Here is a 26,898-nt window from a genome sequence, read left to right on the forward strand (position 1 = left end):
ATCAAGCAAAGCAGACAGACTGAGGTCTATAGTGAATTACACCGACATCAAGAGTGCAATATAGTTAGTATTAGAATCCGAATTTTCGTCGGATTTAACTTCCAATGACCATTTAATTTGTCGGTCCAAGTAATAGTTACGTACAGACCCGTGAAATGATCTTAATGGCGAGGCCGGAAAGATCTATTACCAGTAAAACGACCTTTTATTTACAAAGCAAATTAGAAGTGTCAAATAAGAGGTATGAATTTGAATAAAAACCGATTCCTCGTATCTCAAATCTTGCTCTCATCTCAAAGCAAAATATCGCTCGCTCCGCGGCTCGTATCTCAAAACACTCGTATATTAGGGCACTCGTATATCGAGGTACCACTGTATATTATATATATATATATATATATATATAGTAAGTAGATTACAATTACTAATATGTTGTAATATATCCTGCATAAGATGATTTGGTATTTTTTACATTTGTTTTAATTCACGTAGTATGATTTTTGAAAATTTTAAAATAAAGTACATTACGCGATATTTTGTTAAAAGAAAAAACAGTATTATCAAATATTTACAAAAACTGTGTAAAAGTTCAGTCAAACTAGTTATAAAAACTTTTCTTATATTCACACAATCCCCAGAGTATCGCTCTGTATACACGATTACTACTGTTGCTAACAAGGCGCCAAGATATAAATATGTATACATATTAACGGATAAAAATAGGTATAATATAATCAAAATAATTGTGTTGTATCACAAAAGTAGTAAAACTATTTTTAAACACGTGTTATATAAAAACATTAGGAACAAATATGTATATAATAAGATAAATTTGTATGATTTCCACTGATGCGTAACGAAATTAAACTTCTCGTTAGAAAATAGCCACTTCCAGCGGTTGCAGTCACAATCTATTTTTGATTCCGATGCGCGCGTCATCTGTTCGTATGCATTTTAACTACGGCGCCGAAAAATCAATAAACTCGTGTTGTGAAATGTCGCGAGGGTAAACTCAAAATCAATATAACCGCCAGCAGACAGGTGATACAAAAATGTCGCACTCTTCTCAAGGTATTTATGTTCCTTTACCTCAGTCTATAAGTGATTCGGATTCAGAAAAAGAGGATAGATTAGAAGGTAATTCGCATTATATAACAAACGGTGTCAATCAATCCAAAGTTAGTTTTTCACAGCCGAAAAATGGTCACATCACGAAAGACTACGGTGAGGACATTGACAAATTCAAGACTTTTCGCCATAAACTATCAACAAAACGTAAAATAGCTTTGGCAATTTCCATAGTATTCTGTTTTTTACCAATAATTACTTTTCTGTGGATTTTGCCCTGCAACGATTTTAATACATGCTCATTAAAAATACCAAACTGGGAATCTATAAATGAAAATCTCGAATTCTTGGGAAGTGTAAATTTAGTTCGAGGTGTCTTTCAGAAAAATTTAAATCTTGCCTTAATGTACAAGGGTAGTTTTACGGATTCGAAACCATTCAAAAATGGAATATTATCTATTATGGGAACAACTGGTGCAGTAGCTTGGGATTTTCAACAAGAAAGTTTTCCAATACAAATGAACTGTAGTATCATAGATGTCGACAATAATGGATACAATGACTGTTTGGTTGTGGACAGCAGGGGCTTAAAAGTAGTCGAAACTATCTCTGGTGAAGCTCTATGGCATGCTCACAGTTTAGAAGAAAAATCTATACCAGAAATAGATATGCCTGTTAAAATAGAAGATTTAAACAAGGACGGAGTAAGTGAATTGCTGGCAATATACAAGAAAAGCGGCTTTTTAATAATATCTGGAAAAACAGGTCAAGCTCTCAAAAATATTCAACTACCATCAACTTGTTCATCTATAAGTCTGGCATCTTGCAATACATATTCTATAAGCTATCGATGTATACAAATGCCAGGAAACTTGGTAACCTATGAAGTTCTTTTAGAAGATATCAAATCTAAATATTATAACTCCAGTGCTAATTTAAGACTCAATCTAGGAAAAAATGAAGGATTTGAAACATTTTATGAAGTAGGCGACCGGAAACTTACTGTAGAAAATGTAAATACTTGTCCAAAATGTCAGAGCACCGTTACTTTATACAGTGTTAATCAGACAAAATTAAATTTTTGGACATTTGATAATTCCATAGTCATGCAGCCTGTTCCTTTCAAATTTCCTGTTGTAAAACCTAACATATATTCATCTAAAGGATATATAACAGGATTTATATTAAAAATGTGGTACTGGCAAGACAAATCTATCAAACTGTCTCCTGTAACCAGAATCTATAAACGAAGTGTACCTGTTCACAATGAAACATACCATTTAAATAAAGTATCTGAACGGGTGTTGCTGTTATTGCTGAAAGAAAACGATGTACAAATAGAAAATGTAAGTCTGACTGATGTTTACTTGATATGTAATGGACCAGCACATAGTAACTGTCAACCAGATTACAAAAATCAAGAAAATTCCATACTCATTGCTGATCTGGACTTTGACAATTCCTTAGAACTGATAAGTTATTCAAGTTCCTACAAGAAGATAGAAATAGATGGATACGAAACCTGGCATTTGACTTCAAAGCTTAATGTTTTTAGACTAGAAAGTGAATTTAGTAAATTATTCGAAAATAAGTAGATAGCAAATTTAGATATGTATTGTTAGGACACATACCAAAGATAAATGTTTCTGCAACTTTTTCTCAAACACCAATCTACTCTATTTTAAATTTCTTAGGATATACACCAATTTTAGATAAATGGAATATTGAAAGAAAGGTTATATATATGGAGGGCCAAAGTTTATAGTGATTTATACTCATTGTTTTGTTAATTGTTCTTCTGAATTTGTTTAATAAAGTTCTATTTTTCAACTATCAAAATATTGTCTTCAATTTGTATTATAAAGAAGCTTTTTTACATAAAGTACCTCGACAACTATGGTCATCGGTACAGGCACAATAATATTAAATATATAATAAATAATGAAAACAAATAATAATTATATCACTTTAACTAATGTCTATTAGGTTAAATCTTGTAGTAGAGTTAAGCTGTTTTTAGAAACTATAGTTTTCGTGATCTCTATAGGGTTGTTGAGCATTTCCTTAAGAGTAGGTTTCAAGTCCAGTGCTTTATACAGGTTGGTGAATTGTTTGCAGTCAGTGAGGATGTGTTTTACAGTCAGGTAAACATTACAATTCTGGCAAGTTGGACGAGTTCCTGAGAGCATCAAGAATTGGAGGTCCAGGGAGAGACGACCAATAAACGGTTAGAGTTCATGAAGAGTTGTTTTTCTCTTTTGTCACAAGTTTTGTCAAGTATCTTCAACTGACTTGTTTAAAACGAGTTTGAGATCGTTAGCTAATTGAATTTGACTCCAGTACTATGGTTGGTAGCTTCTTTGGTAAAATAATCTGCTGTTTCATTACCAGTAATTCAAGTATGAGAATGCAGCCATATGAGAGAGACCATTACATCGTGCGCAGAGAGATTTTCGTATATGTATGAATGTTTTGAACTAATGGGTGGTCAGTGAAAATTGTATTGATTGAATAGATAGATGAAAGAGATTCTGAACAAATATCAGTATGTCTGTTTTGATGGGAGATGCATTTAAAAGCCAACAGAATACTATATAGTTGGCTTGTGTAAACGCTGCATGTTAAGGGTAACCGAAATGATCTTACAAGTTCATATTTAGTGGTTACTGCACAATCAACACCAGTAGTGGTTTTAGAAGCATCGATGTAGAGAATTAAATCATATGATTTTTTTTTTAATTTCTACAATTGCTTTCTTTATAAGAATGTTAGAAGATTCGTGTTTGTTAAAGATGGTGAGTGAGGTGTGTCCATCGAAGGAAGATTTTTAGCCCAGGGGGAATAAAGGAAGAGGAAATGAACTAGTGAGAAGGAGGTCAATATTTTTAAGTAGTGGAGTATTTAATTGAGGTATGGGTTTTATAATACGGTGTTGGATATTGTTATTGAAAGAAGACGACATTGTGATAATTAGGGAATGAACGGGATTAAAGAGGTTTGCGGATGTTGATACGGCATATGAAAGTAAAAGAGGCCATCTTAAGATGAGTGGAGGTTCATTGGATTCACGGTACATGCTCTCGATAGGACTGCAGCGAAAGACCTAGACATAGACGGAGCGCGATATTGTGAACAGAGTTTAATGAATCTATGTCAGATCGAAAGGCAGAAGAATAGATAAAGCTACCGTAGTCGAGCTTAGATCGGATGAGGGCTATATAGACTCTTAATAAAGTAGTTTTATCAGCACCCCATTGAAGATGACTTAGGGTTTTAAGAACGTTCAGCCTTTTAAAACAATTGGTTTTAAGTTCAAATGTGATTCTTCCAATTTAATCTAGTGTCAAATATCAAACCGAGAATTTTGGGGCAAGGAAGCGGAGATCCTTCTGGAAAATTTTATTAATTTGGTTTTGCTCTGAGAGTGATAATCCTAGTTTGTTAGATCTATCTTAAAGTAGATTTACTGCACTTTGTAAATGATTAGGATGATTTACCATGGCAGTAAATGATTAGGTCATCAGCGTATTGAACATATTTGATGGGAGCAGGAAAAGACCTGTAAATTTCGTTGATTGCAAAAATGAATAGAGTAGAACTTAATATAGATCCTTGAGGGACACCCTGATTTTGAGGAAGAGATTGAGAAAGTTTACCATTGGCAAGGACTTTAAAGGTTCTTTCAGTCAGAAAGTTTTTTACAAATAAGAAAATACTGCCATCTAAATTATAGTAGGAGAGTTTGTCAATTATTACTTTTCTGGAGATTTAATCAAATGTCCCTTCAATGTCAAATATAGTTGCTAGGACATCTTGTTGATTGTTGATTGCTTGAGAAATGTGTGTTTGAAGAAGAACAAGGTTGTCAAGAGTACATCGATGACGTCGTAAGCCGGATTGAGCGTCGGGAATAATGTGCTTTTCAAGGAACCAAGAGAGTCTTTTATTTATCATTTATTCAAGAAGTTTGCAGATGGTAAGTGAAAAAAATCGGACGAACAGATTTAGGAGTTATAGAGGATTGGTCAGGTTTTTAATTGGAATGATTATAGAATTGCGCCAAATATCTGAGAATTTATGTGTGTTCCAGATAAGGTTATAAATTTCGAGAAGTTTAGAGAGATTTTTTAAAAATATATAAGGGATAATCATTGGGACCAGCAGCAGATTTTCTACATGAAGACAAGGCAAATTTCAGTTTATGTAGGGTAAACTGGGCGTTCATAATCTTGACATCGTGTGGAGTTGACGAGAACGTGGTGAAAAATTGAGTGTGTAAAGAACTGGGAGGGGATGTCATATTACTTTTATTGAATTTGTCTTCAAAATAATTAGTGAGTGTGTCGGAAATTAATCGGCTGTCAGAGATAACTGTGTTGTTGAAGATTAGAGGAGGAATCTTAAGGTTAGTTTTATTGCCTTGGATTTGTGAAATTTTTTTTCCAAAGTTGAGAGGGGTTTGCATTGTGTGTTAGTGAGAAAAATTAATTTTACCATAACGCTCTTTTCATCATCATCACTGGCTCGACAACCCTTTTTGGGTCTTGGCCTGTTCTAGGATTCTTCTCCATTCCGATCTGTTTCGTGCTTTTTTCTCCAGTTTTTTATTTTTAAGGTTGTTATATCATTTTCTATTTGTTCTTATTTGTACAGTCTTCCTCTTGTTCTTTTTCCTACTGGCATCTGTTTGAATATTTTGTTTGGTATTTCGTCTTCTTCCATTCTTTCTACATGTCCTATCCAACGCAGCCGTCCTATTTTGATGAATGTTATAATATCCGGATCCTGGTATATTTTGTATAGTTCAGAGTTGTATCGTCTTCGCCATATTCCGTTTTCTTTTGTGCCCTTATATATGTGTCGCAAGATTTTTCTTTCGAAGGTGGCTAACAACGTTTCCTCTCTTTTAGTAAGTGTCCAGGTTTCTGAGCCATATGTGAGTACCGGTCTTATTAGGGTTTTATATATTTGGCATTTTGTCTTTCTTGCGACGTTATCTGATCTTAGGTGTCTAATTAAGCCATGGTAACATTTATTTGCAATAAATATTCGCCTCTTCACTTCCTCCGTAACGTTATTATCAGACGTGACTAGGGATCCCAAGTATATAAAGTTTTTTACCTCCTCTATGTTGTATTCTCCTATTGTTATATTTTGTGGCTGCCTTATTTCTGCGTTTTTTCTTACCTGCATATATTTTGTTTTGGTCTGATTGATTTTAAGACCACTATTTTGTGCAGCTCGTTCTATTTGGTTGTATGCCTCTATCATAACGCTCTTTTGCTTTGCTTAATAATGAATTTGGCTTTAGCTTTAAGTTGTTTGTGTATAAGAAGATTTTCTTGGATTTATTTCGCCGATATTTATTTAAAGCATTCTTGGATAAACGGATGGCATTATTACAATCAGAGTTCCACCAGCGTACCATTTTGTGAGTAGAGGAGATGGTTTTTTACCGATATTTGATTCGACAGCAGTAAGTAAGCATTTATTTAAAAAAATTTAAAGTAGTGTTAATATTCTCTGTAATAACTAAGGAAGATAATAATATATCGGTTTTAGAATTAAATTTTGACCAATCAGCGTGTTTAAGGTTCCAGAAACTTCTAGTAGTGGTTTGCTTATTGTAATAGCTGAAAATGATGATAGGAAAGTGGTTGCTATCGTGTAGGTCATCAAAAACTTCCCAGGAGAGGGAAGGTGCAATTTTGGGGTCACAAAGGCTAAGATGAATGGCTGAAAATGATCGTGAAGATATGTTAAAATGGGTATTAAGTCCAGTATTTAACAGAAAGATGTCTGAACAACAACAAAGATGTCTGTTTTCAATATTTTTGCCTTTACAAAAAGTACGGAATAAGCCCCAAATTCTGTTATGGGCATTAAAGTCACCAACAAGAATGTACGGAAGGGTAAGTTGAAATATTAAATCAACTAACTCTTCTTCGTTAAGGGTGTGGTCAGGAGAGATGTATATGCTGCAACTGGTAAGTTTGTTTGGACACTACACAAGTAGTAACCGCTACTGATTCTAAAGTTGTAGTTAATGGAAGAAGGAAGGAGTATATATCACTATATCGATACAAAAATGTAGGTACCACCACGGGTCCTTGTACAGTTTGTGGAATATGATGATATCCTTTAAAGTTGTTAAGTTTGCCTTGATGGTCGATTTTAAAATTTGTTTCCTGGAGACAAAAGATGTCCGGATTGTGAGAGGAAATAATGTTTTGAATTCTTTCTAGGCGAGGATAAAATCCATTGCAATTCCATTGTATCAGACTGGATGTTATTAATTTTAAAAAGGATGTAGGAAAAAGGGAAGAAAAATTATTGAGGAAGAACGAGGGTCACTTGTGTTACCATTGTTAGTAAAAGGTAGATTTTTGTAATTTTTGTGATGTATCTGACAGATAATCTTCATCGGTGGATGATTGTGATACTTCAGCGTTGCTACTATCTGTGGTTAAATATTTCTTTAATTTTTTGTTGTCCTAGCAATTCTACCCCTAGCAGATCTTTCTGTTAAAGGATATATCGTATACATATCGTCTAACAGGGCCTGTATAGCTGTAGTAAATTGCAGAGCTTCCATTATTGGGTTGCCGTTGCAAATGAGTTCTCGAGGAATGCAATAATCTGATCAACTGTTAATGTATAGTCATTCGGATTGGTATTACAGAGATTTTGTATAATTGTCTTTGTGTTGTCTGATAGAATAGCTTCGTTTGTTGACTGCATCCAAGGTTTCTTCTTAACTAATTTTGGTTTATCAGTACTAGTGGAGTGCTCTGGAGGGGGCATTACATCAATATCGGATGCCTGGTCTTCAAGAGAATTTGTGTCATTAATTGATCAATGCAGTCTTTTGTAACCTGGTGTTTGTAATAAAGTAGTTGTTTGGAGCTGCTCAGAAATAAGTATCAACTGCTAAAGTTGTAGACAATGTTGATGATAAATTATTTGATTGCGGCAACGATGTTGTTTGTGTTTTTGTGTTAGGACATTTGTTTGTATGTGCAGACTGTTTACAAAGTAAACACTCCATACGATCTGTGGACAAGAATATTCTATATGCGATATTCTCATGCTGTAGTAAAAGTGACGTTTGAAGCTGGTAGTTTTCAGTAGCTGGTGTAATGTTAACTTGACGTCTGAAACTCACAATATACTCCTGGGATACCTGCCTTTAATAATGATATGGGCGACACCATTTCAAGTCCGAAATTCCTGTTCTAAGTAGAAGATTACAACGGTCTTTATATAGGATAATTCAAAGTAGAAAAATTGTAAATATCAATACCTTCTTGTCTCAGTTTTGTACAAGGAATTATAAAAATTATATGACCACCCCGACAAACTTTGATTACAATACAAATAAATGAAAATGTGCAAGCCTTAAAAGTTGAAGTCAGATTTGCACGTTTCAGTGGCGGAGAACATGAGTTTACTTTACTATAGAAAAATGTCAATAAGCACATACATTTATTACATCATCATCATCAACTTGTATGCGTCCACTGCTGGACATAGGTCTCCCTCAGCTCTTTCTATCTGTCTCTGTCTTATGCGACTTGCATTCAGTTGTTGCAAACACGCTTCAGGTCGTCAGTTCATCTAGTTGGTGGGCGTCCTCTGCTCCGTATTGCTTCTTGCCTTGGTCTCCATTCTAAAACACGTTTTGTCTATCGGTTGTGTGATAATCTATCGAAGGGATTTTTTCGATGGCGTCTGTTGTTTTTGTTCTACGACGTATTTCTTCGTTTGGGATTCTACTACTCCGTCATCGCCAGGGGATTTGTCAGTGGCGGCTCGTGGCTTGAGAGACAAGGTCGGCAAGGTATTTTTTGTCTCCTCAGATAGGTATACCGTCTAATAAAGACTTCAATCATCATAGGAGATTTTTGTTGTCTTCTTTTTTGTTTTTTTTTTGTTTTTTCCTATAAATTTAAAACCTAAACATGTTTATAAATTAACTCTAGACTACGTTGTTTGGAAGTAGCAAAATGGGTTATAACGTCATCGTAAAATTTATTAGAGTTTTGGAGAGATTTTAAAAGTTTTTTTCTATTGACATTTGAGACAAGCTTGACATTCTCTCTTGTTTCATGGTATTTCGACAATACGTTTTGATTCTTTTGAGGCAAGAGAAATCTCGTTCATTTGAGGCAGATGTTGGTGGTAATGAGAGAATTAATGACAATAATTTATTAATTTCGGTAACAGTTTGTTGTAATGAATTACAGTATATAAAATTATACATATCTTGTAACTTATCCCATCTTCCGAAAATATTTGGATCAGCATATAAAACTTTTAATTCATTTTCTAATTTTATTTTATTAAAGAATGATGGATAATTTTTAATTAACCTGTCTAATAAATATCTTGGAAATTCTTTGGCGTAACTTTTAAATTTTGAATCATCAAAGAGGTCAAAAATTTGCAAATCTTCAAAATTCGAAAAATGAGTATCTATTTGCATAATAATAGTATCCAAAATTTCAAAATATACTCGTTTTTCGAGATCTGTTTCTGTGTCATGCCTTTGTCTTTTTTTTTGGGGGTTCGGAAATATCAAGCGAGTCCAAAACGTCACTGCGTATATACTGGAAATTACTATCATTATGAAAATCTCTGAGATTTTGCACCAGTTTTTTTCTATTTTTGGAATGAATAATGTCAGTTAACTGATTTTGAACAACATTGAATATCAAATCGGTTTGGGTAAACACTTTCTTAAAAATATTTAAAAGTATGTTAAAAGAGTAATCATTTAATAAAGTTTTCAAACCGATTGCTTCACGGATCGAGATATCATCACTTTCAAAATCGTCGCATTCAATAATAAAATCAAAAACTTCCAAAAGCTGTTCACGAAAATCTGCTACAGTGAAAACTAACCGAGATTTAAAATTCCATCGCGTCTGACAAACTGTTGGCATTTTTTTCGAAACAAACCGTTCTAAAACATTAGTCCGTTTAGGCGAGCTTGAGAAAAATGAAGCAAATCCGCTTAAACTGGCAAAAAAGACGACATTCTTTAATTTTTTTACATGTATCCTGCAAAACTAAATTCATTCTATGCGCGTGACAGTGAGTAAATAAAGCTTGCGGTGCAATAGTTTTAACTTTTACCTGGAGACCATTTAATTCACCAGACATCACGGCAGCGCCGTCATAAGTTTGCCCTACCAATTTATTTTTGATATCAAAAAATTTTAATCTGTCCTTTAAAACACCAAAAATATATTCTGCCTTATGGCTTTTACACACGTCTGTAAAACCTAAAAACCTCTCACAGATATTACCACGTAACGCGTATCGAACAACAATTGATAATTGTGAATGACATGATATGTCGGTAGTTTCATCTACTTCTAGTGAAAAGCAAATGGTTTCCTGAATCTCAGATTCAATAAAGTTACTCAAAATGTAACTAATTGATTCTATTAATTCATTTTGGATTGTTTTAGATACACCGCTAAATGTCTTCGAGTCAGAAAGTAAATTAGAAAATTCCAAATCGTATTTCTTAAACATTTTTATTAGTTCTCTATAATTACCTTGATTTAACGAATGCTCCGATTCATCGTGTCCCCTAAAAGATAATTCCTGACAACTTAAAAAAATTACAATATCAATTAAACGACGTAAAACTGCGTGCTTATTTTTTACTATTTCGTTATGTTTAATAGCATTTTCACGTTGGGCATTATCTAATGAAACATAGATATTTTGTTTTCCAAATAAATCTAATTTAATCTGGCTGTAAGTATGATCTTTCGAAATATCATGTTTATGTAAAGCCCTCAATAATTCCTTTAAATTATCGTAACCAGATTCACACCACGGATTTTGATATTTGCCCCTATTTGTCGAAAATAAAATGCAAGGCCAACAGAAAAGTTTGTTTTTTATTTCACTCCCGGTAAGCCATGAGTACTTGCTGTACCAATTATCTGAAAATGATCTATTACTTCCCTTACCCGCACTAATATTTATAAGCCGGGACATTTTAGGCAAAGGACGCCCCTTATTTTTAATAACAATTTGTTCTTCGTATGGAATAGATGAAAACCCATTATGCAAAATATAATTTACAATATCAGACTTATCATTACTTACAGTTTCTCCCATGGCTTGCATTTTTTTATTTTAATTTACCTGAATTTGTTTAAACGTTAATTTAAAAAAAAAACTTCTAATATGTCAAAAAACCCTTTAACCTTTAACTATTTACGGCAGACGTAACGTATCACAGTATTACTTTAGAAAATAAAAATTAATCACAGAAAGAAAGGTTAGTTCGTGCACTGAATATCACTTCACTTTACTACTTACGTTCTTATATGAAATAACATTTCATCCCGCGCTGGCAATGTACAGTTTGCGACCAATCACCAATCCCAATGAAGTATCGGCAAATTTAAATTTGCCGTACTTGGTAATTAAGTTCATATGGAAAGAAATGTATATTTGGTTGCTAATCAACTAATATTCCGTTGATTTTTACAAGTAAATCGTCAAGGTTGGGATCGGCTTGCCGAACACTCAATACGTGCCTTTTTAAGAATTCACTGGCGGATGGATGTCTCCGATATCGGATCATCAATTTGAAAAGTGTCTACGCAGGGATCACTTAACGCTCAGATTGGACGAATTCTTTTAAAAACCATGAATAAAATTTAGTCTGGTCGAATTGGTCGAATTCTTTTAAAAATCATGATTAAAAGTTAGTCTTTATTATCTCACAGATATTTTTTTATTTCTCAAAAACAAATGACATCAACTGATTACCTGCCACAATTAATTATTGAAATACTGATTAAATTAAATATTAAAAAAACTATAATATCTATAAAGGTGGGGGTCGGCACTGCCGACCCTGACCGGCCGCCACTGGGATTTGTTATTTTTTCATTTCTAAAAGTGCTGTTTTGATTTCGTAGGGAGTAATTTTTGGCATTAATTCTGATCCCTGGTTTGTGATTTTGGGCAGGGGCTGATCTTACCTTTCGTCGGTGCTCTCATAAATTTCGCGAAAAAAGGATTCGACAACCTCAAGGATTTTGGTTCCATCAGTAGTAATGTTTTCATGTCTGTTTTTTATTTTGTACATATTTTTGTTGCCTATGTGTCATGTACATGAAATATGGCTGTGATTAATACGATCTTTATGAAGACTGTAGACCAGTATGTTACCCTATAGTAGCGGGGAAGAGAAAGTCAGATAGATTTTGTGTTGTATAGAAGAAGCCAGCTAAATGAGGTTACCAACTGTAAAGTGATTAAGGGTGAATTTCCAACTAGTCAACACCGACCGGTTATAGTGGATACGGAGATAAAGGTGAGACGAAAAGAAAAGCAAGCAGGACATCAGAAAATAAAGTGGTGGAAGTTAAAGAATAAGTATTTGACAAACGTTTTCAAAAGAAGAGGGCTAAAGTAATTTGAGAAAAAATATATGACTGATGGGAAGTCAACATGGAGATTGTGGTACTAGTGGGAGAGAACGTACTAGAAAAAAAATCTGGTAAAGAGCCTTTTATGGACAAAGAAGGTGAAAACAAACCATCAAGTTTTAAATTTAATTCACTCAAAAAAAGCATTTGCAAACCCAGCTCCAAGTCATCGATTAATCCATATGAGGAACACATTATATGAAATACCATTTATAAATTTGCTAATATTCACAAAAGAAGACCTACCATGAACGCTGCTTACGAATCTCTTAGAAACGAATGAATTGTAACTGGTAATCTTTTAAGAAAAAATGTGAAAAAATTAGGAATTAGGTGGTAAAAATTGAAAGACAACAAGAATTTTGGTGAAAAAAACTGTCATAAAAGCCAAAAAAAAACAGAATTTGTAAGAAATCTCAAAAAATACAAATCTGAAAGAAAGACATTTATTCATTAACATTATAATTAAAGTATTTCACAATTTTTCGTAGATAGAAATATTGTACATAGTGATGAGACTTAAATACATTGTTACCACACAGTTAAAAAAAGTTGGAATTGTGGTGAAAATGGATTTGTTGAAAACGGTGCTCTCACTTTCAAATCCGGACTAAAAAATGGGCGTTTTTCAAAAATTGAGCTTCGCCAAGAAACACCAATTTTAAATTGGCAGATGTTCAAGAGATAGCAAACACCAGGCTAAATAAAATCCATGCCTCACTTACGTGTTGTACCTGCAAACTTTTAGAAAAAATCCTTAACTATCGTCTTAAATGGCACCTCGAAAACAATAACCTAATAAGTATCAAACAAAGTGGATTTCGTACGGCTAGATCCACAACAGACAATCTAATAACACTTGAATCAAGTATACATAATACTTTCTGCATAACCAAAAGTTTATTGCCGTATTTTTTGACACAAGAAAAGCGTTTGACACAACATGGAGACATCTTATACTAAAAACACTTCAAGAATGGGATGTTCAAGGGCATATGTTGTCCTTTATTAAAAATTTTCTAGAAACACGAGCTTTTCGATTTAGAACCAATGGATTTACATCTTCCAGACAAGTACTTCAAAACGGCAATCCACAAGGATCTACTCTAAGTTCTACTCTCTTTCTAATTGCAATAAATAGTATTATACATCAAATAAAACTACCTGTATTTACTAGCCTATATGCAGATGACTTAGTCATTTATCTAACAATCTAACAATGTAACTCTGGGAACACATACACTGCAAACTACCTTACACACAATTGAAAGCTGGTCGCAAAACACGGGTTTTATACTCTCTGGTGAAAAGACACTTTATTTAATTTTTAGCAAAATAAAAAAATATCCTAATATTCAATTAACACTAAATGGAGTTGTCCTGAAACACGCAGAAGAAATAAATTTCTTACGACTTTCTTTTGAACGTAACTTAAACTGGGAAAGTCACATAACCAATCTGCAACATTCTTGCCAATCCAGAATTAATCTACTAAAACTGCTGTCAAATACTTCTTGGGTGGCAGATACAACAACCTTACTTACTCTATACACATCACTAATACGAAGTAAACTAGACTACGGCTGTTTATGCTACAAAACTGCTAACAAAACATCTTTAAAAAACTTGACTACATTCAAAATATGTGCTTGAGATTAGTTTTTGGTGCCACAAGAACTAGTCCAGTAAGTAGCTTACAAGCTCTTGCTAATGAACTGCCCTTAAGCCAACGAAGGCAACTCCTATCACTAAATTACCTTGCCAGAATTTCAGCCAACAACAACATAACCTACTCAACAATACTTTGCAGAACAAATATATCGTTCGATCTTTACAGAAACATTGTGATAAAGAAACTACCATTTCCTGAGCGAATAAAACGTATTGGTCTTAATCTAGAACAGTTCAATCTTACTATGCCTATTCATGTAAATTTTCCTCCTTGGATGATCAAACTTCCAAAAATAGATACGTCTCTAAAAGAATTACCGAAACATTCCACAAATCCTTTCCTTATACAGCAAGCTTATAAAAATGTAATATCCAAATACCCAACAACCCATCAAATCTTCACTGATGCTTCCAAATGTGATGAAGGACATGCTGTAGCCTACATCTACGAAAACGTCAAGTCTACCATACGAATCCCAACAAATTTTTGTATATATACCGGAGAATTTACGGCAATTCACCAGGCCATGAAAAAATGTGGTTCTATCAATGAAAGCAAATTTGTTATCATCACCGATTCAATGAGCGCATTACTTGGAATAAAACAGCTATATACAACTCACGCCATACTTCTCAAGATCAAAGAAGAGTTATCTTATCTACAGACTCAACAAAAAGATATTTCCTTCATCTGGGTACCTTGTGGTAATGAGGAAGTGGATTCTCTGGCAAGCAATGCAACAACCGACCAAAGTATTGCTATCATAAATCAAATGCCTTGGACCGAAAACAAAGTAAATATTAAAGCCCACATGTATAGAGCGTGACAAACTACTTGGGATCACACTGTCAACAAACTCAAACTCAAGTAGGAACCAAACTCATCTTACCAAGTAATAGAAAAGACCAAGTCATCATCAACCGACTCAGAATAGGACATACTATCCTTACCCACAAGCATATCTTCAACCAGGAGGCTGCTCCGATGTGTACCAAGTGCAACACTCAGTTGTCAGTGAAACATATAATTTGTCGAGTGTCCAGTGTACCAGAACGAAAGAATCGCGTGTGCCCTTAGTGACAATTTAAAAAGTGTACTAACGTCAAACTTATAGTTTTTATTAAGTTTTCTTAAAATGAATAAACTATACACCAGATTGTAAAAATTTTTATGTAACAATATGTATCTTACTATTCCCCCGTCCCCCCGCTAATAACCCTTAGTGGTTGATGCGGGTATATTTGTTTAAATAAAAAAAAATCCATGCCAGAGATATAGGCCAATACTTGCAGGCATGTTGAAAAAATTTAAGAAGAGTATTTCAGCCCACAATTTATTACGAATAAAGCGCATGAATTTATCACAAAAGAAGATGAAGCGAGTCTGAAACAGAACTGTCTAATAGCGATGGCGACGACAACAACGGCCTATAAATGCAAATACATTTTGCTGAATTTCAAATCAAAATCCAATTCTTTTTATATTAATACATTGATTTTTATTTATTTTTCCGCTACGATTTTTTTTTTCAAGTTCTTCAAAGGTTTATTTATAATCAAAATTTGTGTAATGTAAATAGTTAAGATATGACTGTTAAGATACACGATAAAACCCGACCAATAAAAATAAAACGTGGGATAAAGCAAGAAGATACATTTTCACCGAAATTATTCATAACGGCGTTAGAATATGCCTTTAAGATGATCAATTGGGACCACAGAGGAATAACAATAGACATCTCCGTTTCGCAGATGACATTGTCCTGTAACCGTTTCAAAAGATTTAAAAGAAACTCATTATATATTTCGATTATATTTTTTTTTAATAAAACTAATAGCCCCATCTATCTGTCAAGTACCTACCTGTAGCCGACTCAAGGATTCTTCTGTAATTCCCAAATATATCCGGTAGATGAGCATATTTTTCAACTTGTCACTCACGCCCAATTTCCAGATTCAGGCGCCATGACAGCGCTTCGCTCTTTTCTGTTAAGACCGTCCAACCGTTAAGACGTGTTTCCAAAGTGGGTCTCAATTCAGAGGTGAGTTAATAAATCCTTTTCTTGTCCATATTTCAGATAGATATTTATTTTTTTAGACCCTTATTGGAGAGGCTATAATGCTGCTATTATATTTCTAATACTCGTCGCAAGATAGTATTGCTATGGAGTTATTCCAGATCATGGCCCAGTAGCAGTATCTTTTTTTGGAATCCCTAACCCCTCTTATCTAGGATGGTGGTGATTTGATATAGTACGTAGCTGAATCAATGGTTTATTTGGTGACATTAAATAAGAAGAGAAACAGAGCAGATTAAGGTTGTACCAATTTTTATTATACCTACTTTCAAGACAACAGAAATGATTATGAACTCAAAAAAAATGAAAATATAGTGAAGTGTTCTAATTTAATTTAAAGGTTTATTTTCTTCATTGTTCCTAGTTGATAAATAACTATATTATTTTCAATGTAAACAAATTTCGAAATTTGGGGTTAATATATATATACATTCATTTTCTTTATAACCAATTCTTAATTTAATACGATACAAAGATTTTTTGTTTATGATAATGTTAACATAAAATAATATTTTGGAATCCCTTTGGGATGACGTAACTTTTAATGTTTTCTTTTTGTTCATTGCTAAGAAATAATAAAGAATAGTTTTCTTGTACACTTTCAATAAATCTTAATTTTTTTTTGCTCTTCCCCTTTGAGGATAAACCAGGGGTGGCGTCCAATAATAAATTATAATTTCATATTATCTAATTGTGCTTGAATTTAAAATACGATATAGTTTCTATAACCCCGCCCTAATTCTCTTCGACAACGAGCGATTCTGGCCTTGTAATATTATTGTAGCACGGTAGCGTTACAAAAATGGCACCCTCCGACGTGGGGCATGTATTAGATTTGCTCCATTTGTACCTTCGTTACAAAATGTCGCCCAGCGTGTGGGGCTTTTGAATATTCCTGTATCTTCAGTTTTTTTTTCAATATTATTAGTTGTTTTGTACCCCCCTGTATATGTGGTTAATTAAGTCTGTATGTTTTGAACCATTTTTTTGGTTAAATTGTGTATTTGTTTTATCCAATTTTTCATTAAATCAACACTGCTACTATTTTAGAATTTTTTGCAAAGTATTTATATGTATTCGTTTTTAATCTTCGTAAAATTGCGTAGAAATATTCTCGTCGTATTTTTAATTTTGTGAAATACTTAAAACGTATTTGGAATGATGTGATGTAAACATTCACTGCTTAATTTCTTTTTGTCGGTATTCTTAATGCGAACGATATTAATTTGTGTATTTACAGACTCGTCTAAAAAATAAACATTCCATGTTAGAGAAATGAATTTTGTTTATGTCCATATTTCGAAGTGTTTAGCTTGATTGAAACCTTGAAATTATTCCGGCTAATATGTCTCGACAATTTGTATAGTCCTCAATTCTTTTTCCTTGCAGTTCAGTCTTTTTGTTTATAGAACCATAATAATTATATTCCTCAATGTGTTTATTTTATTGTGTTTATTTTAAATAAACGAAATGGCTCTAAGCGTTTGTTATTTGAAAAATCAATTAAGTGAATTTTATTTCTTGACCTTGATTCATGGTTTTTATTTGCGGCACACAGCTGGGAATTATACCTATATACAGGCTGTCCCGACCTACGTAATTTTAAAATGTGTTATCTGGATTTTTGCAGAATACTTTTTTGGATGTTTTTGATATAATATCTGTTATCTGTTAAATTTTCTTTTTAATTTGTTTTCGTTTATTTTAAAAATTTATTTTTTCATAGTTTAACTTTTTCGTACTTTGAAAAGAAAATTTTATTTCCTGAAAAGGAAAATGCTTTCTATATTTTACAGTCCATGGTTCTTTTGTTTTGAATGTATAAGGAAGTAATGATATAACTTCGTTTCTCTCTGCCTAAGGCGTCTTTGTTGAGAATATAGAGCGGAAATATTGTTATTCTCCTTCTGTTATGTTAATTTTATGTCTTTGTGTGGTCAGATGTAGTAGAAGTATGTTTTTGGTACTGGAACTTATTGTTATTTGTGGTTTTACCTTTTTTTTCTCGAGATGTCCTGTAGGACGTACAGGCACGTGACCTGTATTATTGTATCTTGAGTTATTTGTGTGATGTCAGACTGTTGTATAAGCAGCAGCTTTCTTTTTTTGTCGTTGACATTTTTGCGGTCTTCTAATAGTTTATTAGACCACATATATCTTTTTGCTTTGAGACTTTTGGCTAAGGCTCAAAAGCTTTCATTTATTATCTTGTGTTCATGATATGGCACAAGTGAGGTTGAAGTAGTTTGCTGTTGTCTATTGTGACTCTTTGTATATACAGAGGTGAAACAACCCGCTGCCGCCTATTGTGAATTTATCTTTTATCTTTATGTCGACGTTAAGACCACGTTTGTTTAACAATTGAAATAGTTCTGGTACTACCGTAAATGACCCACTGAGAATTAAAAGTTAATATTATTTTGACTCTGTTGTAGTTCTGCTAAAGAATGGTAAACATTTCTTTGTGATTTGTATGACGACCATATTGGATTCAATTAGGTGTCAAAAATGTTTTACTGTTCAACTTTTTTTATTGTTGTGGTGTGTTACATCCAACATCATGATTTTTTCATTATTGACGATGGACTGTAATATTTTTCTATTTCTTTGGAAGATTGTAATGATTCTTCCGTTCCTTTTAAGTCTTATCGTAATTTTTGTTTCGTGGAAGACTCTTATGATTTTTTTTTGTTTCTTTTGGAAACAACAGTTTTAGACTAAACTGTTTGTGTATCGATTATGGTTTGTATGCCATAAACCTATTTTCTTTCTTCTTCTCCAAGATTGTGTATTAACGGTTTGGATTTATTTTCTTCTTTTGTCCTTCTGGAAGTTTCTTGCTTGGAAATTTTCCGCTGTGATCAATCCCAGAGGATATTCTTATGGAACTATGGCCATCCTGTCTTTCTTCTTTTGCGTTAGTTCAATTTTCAACCAGTGGTTGGAAATTCATTCATTGCTTGACTGTCATAGTCAACTTTAATATTGTTTGATGCTATTTAGGTTGTCTACCTAGTGGATAACCATAGCGAAGCTTGCTAAAGCTATTTAGTTGGCCACCCGCCTATGTTGAGCTGGAAGCATCCCTCTTTTCGCTCCCAGAAACTTTAACACTGGTCTGTTCCACACTTTTGGTTAGGTTAGAGCCATATTTATAGAAATCTGCCATTGGTCGTTGTGACTAATAGCCAACGAACTGTACCTGATGTCGATTCATCAAATCGAGCATCCAGTTTAATTTTGCATGTAAATATGTCGTGATTTTTGTTTATTTTTTTTGTTTTATTCAGACCTAAAACTTATCAAAGTCAGTATTTCGTCGGATAATTCAGATTTGTCTGAAACCGAATAAATCGGTTTTCTTAAAATTTTAATACCTTTCTTCTAAAATGTTCAGTCCATTCTTAATTTTTAATTTTTTAGTTGATTCCCTTTACGCCTTTGCGTACTTAATCTTTGCTACCTTCTCCAGCGACTATTCAACCCCTCCGTGGCCCGTGTACAGGAAGAGTTGCGCTAACGCGAACTTTATCCTGGAGAGGATTCGTTTCCTTTCCAAATTTTTTTTGGCGTGGGGTCAGTACAGCACTGATACCCTAGTACTTAGTACATTGAATACCACTTTGCTTCGGCAAATCTGTCCCCTAGTGCTTCTTTCCCTTCAGGAAGTTGACACGTTTCAATTTTTTTTTTTTTTTGAGCTGTCTCGACAACCCTTGTTTTATGTCGGTGGTGTTGACTATTAGTCAGGGAGCATCCTGCTATAGTCAAGTGGATTAGTGGACCTATCCCTATTCCAATTAATAATTTTGTGTATCTCAGATGTTGTCGCAAAGAGACGAGCCTCTGGAAGTAGTGTAGGAGACTCCGCACGTCGATCTCCAGAGCAACTCAGTTTGGCTCGCACCCCAGTTCGTTGAACTGTTTTACTTTTTATTATTATAATATTGATCATTTATTGTGTTCAATATGTCTATATATATGTATATATGTCGTATTTCGTTTCGACATAAATTTTATTTTTATTTATCTTATTCTACTTCGTATTATTCTCTCTCTAGTTTGTATTGATCGAGATCTTGAGTTTGTGCTACCCCGACCAAGAACCTATATTGATTTTAAGGGTGTTTGCAAAATTTAATCTCATTTTATTTTTAGAATGCCTTGGTAGAATGTGATATTTTTATGCTTATGGTAGTTTATATTACAATGAATTGTACATACCTTTAGTTGTCTTCAAGTGGATACAAAATTCAATTTATCTTATTTTATGGATTTATAAATCCAAGTAATTTTTTTTGGTATCTATACCAAAGATATCAAGATTCCTCTGTCTAGTTACCAATGATAGTTCATTATAGTATCTGTTCATTTTGCCTAAGTTTTACTCTTAGTGTGAAGACCTTCGAATTTCGACTCTCTATTCGAAACTCCCCAAAATAATGTTTGAAAAGATTATTGCTGTCTAACATCCTATATTCTGAATGGCCAGACACTGAGGAAGGCTAGGGATGAAGTAAGCGGATTCCCGCTAGTTGACTCGTCGGAATGATAAGCCATTCATAATTGTATTTCAGTAATAAATCTAGAATAACAGCCTACCGCGTCAGGAAACTTTTTTAGTTCTCCAATACCTGTTTAGTTATGTAATCTAGAATTATTTAGACCCTACCCGAAGTTGACCCTACCCGAAGTTGACCCTACCCGAAGTTGACCTACCAATGTTGTCCCTATTATAGGCGGATGATACACGTTAGTTATCACAAATTCTAGTTGTCATACTAATAACTAAACATCAGCTTTTTTTTGTTTCTAAATATAGATGTGTCTTACAGAAATTCTGATGTCTACCTTTCCCAGTAAACTTATTAAGGCTTGTCTTTGTAGAACTTTAATGTACCCAATTTTGAACTATTAGTAACTCTTTCCTTTTATTTGTGTATTTCTAAATGTGTCTATAATGACGCGCTGCGTTATTACCTTATGTTATTCGTGGATTAAGTCATAGATGAAAGACTCTATGCTTCCGAACAAACGATGACACATTTGTATTTTGTATCTTATGGCGTTAATGATACGATTGTATTATTATTCTTATGTTATTCGTGGATTAAGTCATAGATGAAAGACTCTACGCTTCCGAACAAACGATAACATTATTTTTTTTTGTGTTTTATTGTGTTAGGTCTCATAACGACTACGCAGTAAATTATCTGTTTTGTATCTTGGTGACAACACTAGTATGTTTTGCTTTATATTACTTATGAAATTTCAAATAATAATATCTTAATTATATTGTTTCGATTGAATGCGAGCATTTGGTCTCAAATAATGATTTGTAGATATGCTTTGTTTTATTCCGCTTTGTTCATGATATTGGTTATAGGTGAAATACCCTATGCATTTTGAGAGTGAGAATGCAATTTTTTTTTGTTTACATTTTTATAGTTGAGTCATAAATATTCTATGCGTTCTGTTTCGCTTTGTTCTGAAATCTTTGAGTTGTTCCCACGTGAGTTGTGAAAGAAGGATTCTGTGAGTCCAGATTGTAGCTACATTTGTCCATTCTGTTTGTCTTACCTCTCCGTATATCTATTCCCACTTTTGAAAAGGTTAGTATGGTGTGCCACCATGCCTAGTCCGATTCCACGCTGGTACCCAGTTGAAATCGTGGGGAGGGCTGTGTAACCGTTTCAAAAGATTTAAAAGAAACTCATTATATATTTCGATTATATTTTTTTTTAATAAAACTAATAGCCCCATCTATCTGTCAAGTACCTACCTGTAGCCGACTCAAGGATTCTTCTGTAATTCCCAAATATATCCGGTAGATGAGCATATTTTTCAACTTGTCACTCACGCCCAATTTCCAGATTCAGGCGCCATGACAGCGCTTCGCTCTTTTCTGTTAAGACCGTCCAACCGTTAAGACGTGTTTCCAAAGTGGGTCTCAATTCAGAGGTGAGTTAATAAATCCTTTTCTTGTCCATATTTCAGATAGATATTTATTTTTTTAGACCCTTATTGGAGAGGCTATAATGCTGCTATTATATTTCTAATACTCGTCGCAAGATAGTATTGCTATGGAGTTATTCCAGATCATGGCCCAGTAGCAGTATCTTTTTTTGGAATCCCTAACCCCTCTTATCTAGGATGGTGGTGATTTGATATAGTACGTAGCTGAATCAATGGTTTATTTGGTGACATTAAATAAGAAGAGAAACAGAGCAGATTAAGGTTGTACCAATTTTTATTATACCTACTTTCAAGACAACAGAAATGATTATGAACTCAAAAAAAATGAAAATATAGTGAAGTGTTCTAATTTAATTTAAAGGTTTATTTTCTTCATTGTTCCTAGTTGATAAATAACTATATTATTTTCAATGTAAACAAATTTCGAAATTTGGGGTTAATATATATATACATTCATTTTCTTTATAACCAATTCTTAATTTAATACGATACAAAGATTTTTTGTTTATGATAATGTTAACATAAAATAATATTTTGGAATCCCTTTGGGATGACGTAACTTTTAATGTTTTCTTTTTGTTCATTGCTAAGAAATAATAAAGAATAGTTTTCTTGTACACTTTCAATAAATCTTAATTTTTTTTTGCTCTTCCCCTTTGAGGATAAACCAGGGGTGGCGTCCAATAATAAATTATAATTTCATATTATCTAATTGTGCTTGAATTTAAAATACGATATAGTTTCTATAACCCCGCCCTAATTCTCTTCGACAACGAGCGATTCTGGCCTTGTAATATTATTGTAGCACGGTAGCGTTACAGTCCTTATCACACATAATTTAGAAGCCACAGATATATGTTAAATGAATTGTACTTTGCATGGGCCTCAAAATGAACTTGACCAAAACTATCAACCAAAACCATTTAACTATTCAAGACAAATTGGTAGAACTGGTGGAGAAATATACGTATAGGGATAACTGAACATGCGAAATCCAAAGGCGAATTACTTTAGTGTAGGCAGCCTTTGGAAAACTGCGAGACACACTTAGGGCCAATATACCTCAGTAGGGCCAACATACACATTAGGGCCAATAGGCCTCAAAACAAAAGTATTTGACCATTGCATATTACCGGTCATGACCTATGAGGCGGAAACTATGACTCTCGAAATTGAGAGTGACACAGATACGAATGGAACGGTGCTAGGAGTGACGTTTAGGGACCGAATAAGAAAAGATCTGCGATAAGGACGAGTACTGCTGATGTTGTGGAACGCATAGCGGAACTGAAATGGAACTGGGCAGGCCATGGAGCGAGAATGCACGACTCACGATGGACGAGCAAAATTACAAATTGGAGGCAAAGACCAAACGTAGTAGAGGAACACCACCTACACGTTGGGCTGACATCAGGCGTATCACCAAAAATTGGCAACAAAGAGCACAAAATCGTAAAGAATGGCGGAGTTTAAGCAAGGCATATGTCCAGCAGTGAACATGATAAATGAAGGCTGGATGATGATGATGAAATAGTTAAATCAATTGTAAATATTTTACATAAACATTATTATAAAGAGTAACGTTTTTCTCCGTATGTGGATTACCTATATTAAAAATAACCTGTCTTAGTAATAGGTTTTCTCACAAATTATTTAAAATTTATCATCATCATTGGTGCTACAGCCCTATAAAAGAGCCTCGACCTTCCCAAGTCTATTACGCCAGTCAGTTCTATCCATTGCCAACTGTTGCCAGTTTGCTGCGCCTATTTGTCTACCATCCTTATCTACACCATCCCTCCATCTGAGTTTTGGTCTACCCCTATTTCTACTTCCCACAGGTTGTGACATAAGGATTCTTCTAGGAGGGTTGTTCTGCTGTGATCTTGCCAGATGTCCTGCCCATCTTAGTCTTCCTATTTTTATAAAGGATACTACGTCTTTACCACCAAATATATGTTTATATCTGTGATATATCTCGTAGTTGTACCTCCTTCTCCAAACACCATTTTCACAGATGCAACCAAATATTCTTCTCAGGATCCTTCGTTCAAATATAAGCAGGAGATTTGCATCTGCCTTGGAAATGGTCCATGTCTCCGACCCATATGTCAACACTGGTTGTATAAGGGTTTTGTATATGGTTATTTTTGTTTTTTGGCTTAAGTTTCTGCTTCTCATATGTCTACTCAGTCCAAAATAGCATTTGTTTGCTAGGATTATTCTTCGCTTGATTTTTTCCGTCATGACGTTCTCCTTGGTGATCAGGGAGCCTAAGTATGTGAATTTGTCCACCACTTCAAAGGTAGAATTATCAACCGTGAATTGGTGGCCGGTGTTTCTGGCTCTATTGTTGGGTGTTGATGCCATTATCTTAGTTTTATTTTCATTTACTTGCAGGCCCATATTTTTTGAGGCGTTTGACAAGGTGGTATACATTTCTTCTAGCTTGCGTGTTGTGCGGTCAACTAGATCAACATCATCTGCATATGCCAAAATTTGGGATGATTTATTAAAAATGTTTCCTCTGCTGTCTATTTGGGCATCCCTGACCGCCTTATTCAAAGCTATGTTGAAAAGGAGACACGCCAGCGCATCTCCCTGTCGCAGCCCAACATGCGTTTCAAATGCCTGTGATTGTTCGCCCTGTATTTCGATTTAAAATTTATATGTAATCGTATTCATTTACGTAATAGTTTTATTAAATTGTATCTTAATGCATCCGCATCCTATCTAAAGGCCCTGTTATACGAGGGCTACTGTTGTCGCGTTAGCAGCGCCAACTGGACAATAGCACTTCTTCTTCTTCTCAGCCTTCTGTCGTCCATGTTTGGACATGGGCCTCTCCCAACTCCTTCCATCGGTCTCTATCCTGAGCAACATATTTCCAATTTGTTCCGGCTATTCTTTTAATGTCATCAACCCATCTCATCTGTGGTCTTCCTCTTGGTCGTTTACTTTCGTAAGGTCTCCAATGTTGTATTGTAGTATTCCAACGTTGGTCTTTTTGTCTAGCAGTGTGGCCCGCAAAGCTCCATTTAAGTTTGGCGATTTTTGTTGCTATGTCCTCGACTTTTGTTTTGGATCTTACCCAGTCGTTCCTCTTTTTATCTGACAGTCTTATACCTAACATTGCTCTTTCCATTGTTCTTTCTGTTGTGGCTAGTTTATTCATGTTTGTCTTGGTTAGGGTCCAGGTTTGACATCCATATGTCATGATAGGAAGGATGCATTTGTTGATCACTTTGCTCCTCAAGTATTGGGGTATTTTGCGGTTCTTAAGTATCCAACTAAGTTTTCCAAATCCTGCCTATGCTAGTCTTGCTCTTCTAGTAATTTCCTCACTTTGGTTCTCTTTGTCAAGTCTCAGGATTTGGCCTAGGTAGATATATTCCTGGATTTGTTCTATCTCACTGCCATTTATAGTTATACGTCTGGGGTCATCTGTGTTTGTCATTATTTTTGAACTACCAAGGGGTAAATTTTACGAACGACAAGTTAAGCGTAGCTCTGTCAACGCGACGCAACTACAGTCACGTGTAACTTGGAAATTATGCGCCCTGTTTCCCGCATTATAAACGCGACTGCATTAGCGCTCTTATAACAGCTCCCTAATGCAGAATTCGAATGGAAAATTTTTGAAGTTCATGAGAAATTCGGTATTAACTAAAACAGTCAATGTTTTTAGGATGCATTTTTTATGTCATGCGTATTTCCAATGTACATGAGGTTTGTTGCACCAACTCTAATACACAAATATAAAAAAAAATTGCCAACCTAAAATTACAGATTGTTAATATCATTCTTCATTAAGTTCTCATAATTGTCTGCATTATATTTCACTATACAACAAAACGACTTACCTTTGTCTCTTCTGGTTCAGCTATAACTGCTACCCTATCGATCTCCTTTTTACCGGACCTCTGCAGATGTTTTGGCTTATCTCTGTATGGTAAAGCCTGTTGAAGCTTTTTGGGAATAATAAGCGGCTTGAACGGTTTAGGCTCTCTTTCAATCGTCTGTAACAAAGAAAAGAAATTCTAAGAATATTTAAAATAAGTTTTGACTTTTATTGTGCGTTTTTTATGAACGTATTACACAATACTAAAAATTTTAAATGCAGTTCTACGTTAAAATTAACTAAATTTAGTACAGTAACTGGAAAAAGATAATATATATAAAAACAATAAAAAAAACGGGTGTGGCAGTCCAGTGGGACTGCCGGTAGGAGTTAAACTTCTATACACGCGTTCGCCGTTACAAATTTATATGGACGTCTATCTACACAATCATTACATATGTAATGCTATAGGTAAGAGAGAGCAGAAAGAGAAACAAAATTAGGTATATAGGTACATGGTGCATCGTTTGCTGTATATAAACAATATTTGACCTGTAATAGGAGTATAGTAAATGAAAGATTGAATCAATATTTTGATGAAAATGTATATTTTTATATATATGAAAGGAGTTGAATGCAAAAAAATTTTTAAAACATACTCGGCAGTAAAATTCATTGTTTATTTTGTTATTAATATAAAATACAATACAAATTAAAATGCAATATTCATAAGTATTTAAAAATGACAATATATAACTTACTTACGCATATGTTTAATTTACCATGATAATAATATTAA

At 34.1% G+C, this 26,898-nt stretch overlaps 2 protein-coding genes across 2 annotated transcripts in view; one reads left to right on the plus strand and one right to left on the minus strand.

Annotated features, from left to right (window-relative positions):
* Positions 1 to 26,898, minus strand: part of LOC140441190 (ribosome biogenesis protein BMS1 homolog) — a 53,637-nt gene that overhangs the window by 4,538 nt on the left and 22,201 nt on the right. The window contains exon 11 of the mRNA XM_072531755.1: positions 26,122 to 26,277. Coding sequence (XP_072387856.1) covers positions 26,122 to 26,277 — 156 coding nt within the window. The remainder of the gene's footprint in view (positions 1 to 26,121; positions 26,278 to 26,898) is intronic.
* Positions 930 to 2,907, plus strand: LOC140440564 (uncharacterized). Its single transcript, XM_072530944.1, has one exon. The coding sequence runs from the start codon at positions 1,053 to 1,055 to the stop codon at positions 2,661 to 2,663; it is 1,611 nt and encodes a 536-aa protein (XP_072387045.1). The 5' UTR covers positions 930 to 1,052; the 3' UTR covers positions 2,664 to 2,907.

This window comes from Diabrotica undecimpunctata, chromosome 5 (genome assembly GCF_040954645.1).
Source record: "Diabrotica undecimpunctata isolate CICGRU chromosome 5, icDiaUnde3, whole genome shotgun sequence".
Lineage (NCBI taxonomy): Eukaryota > Metazoa > Arthropoda > Insecta > Coleoptera > Chrysomelidae > Diabrotica > Diabrotica undecimpunctata.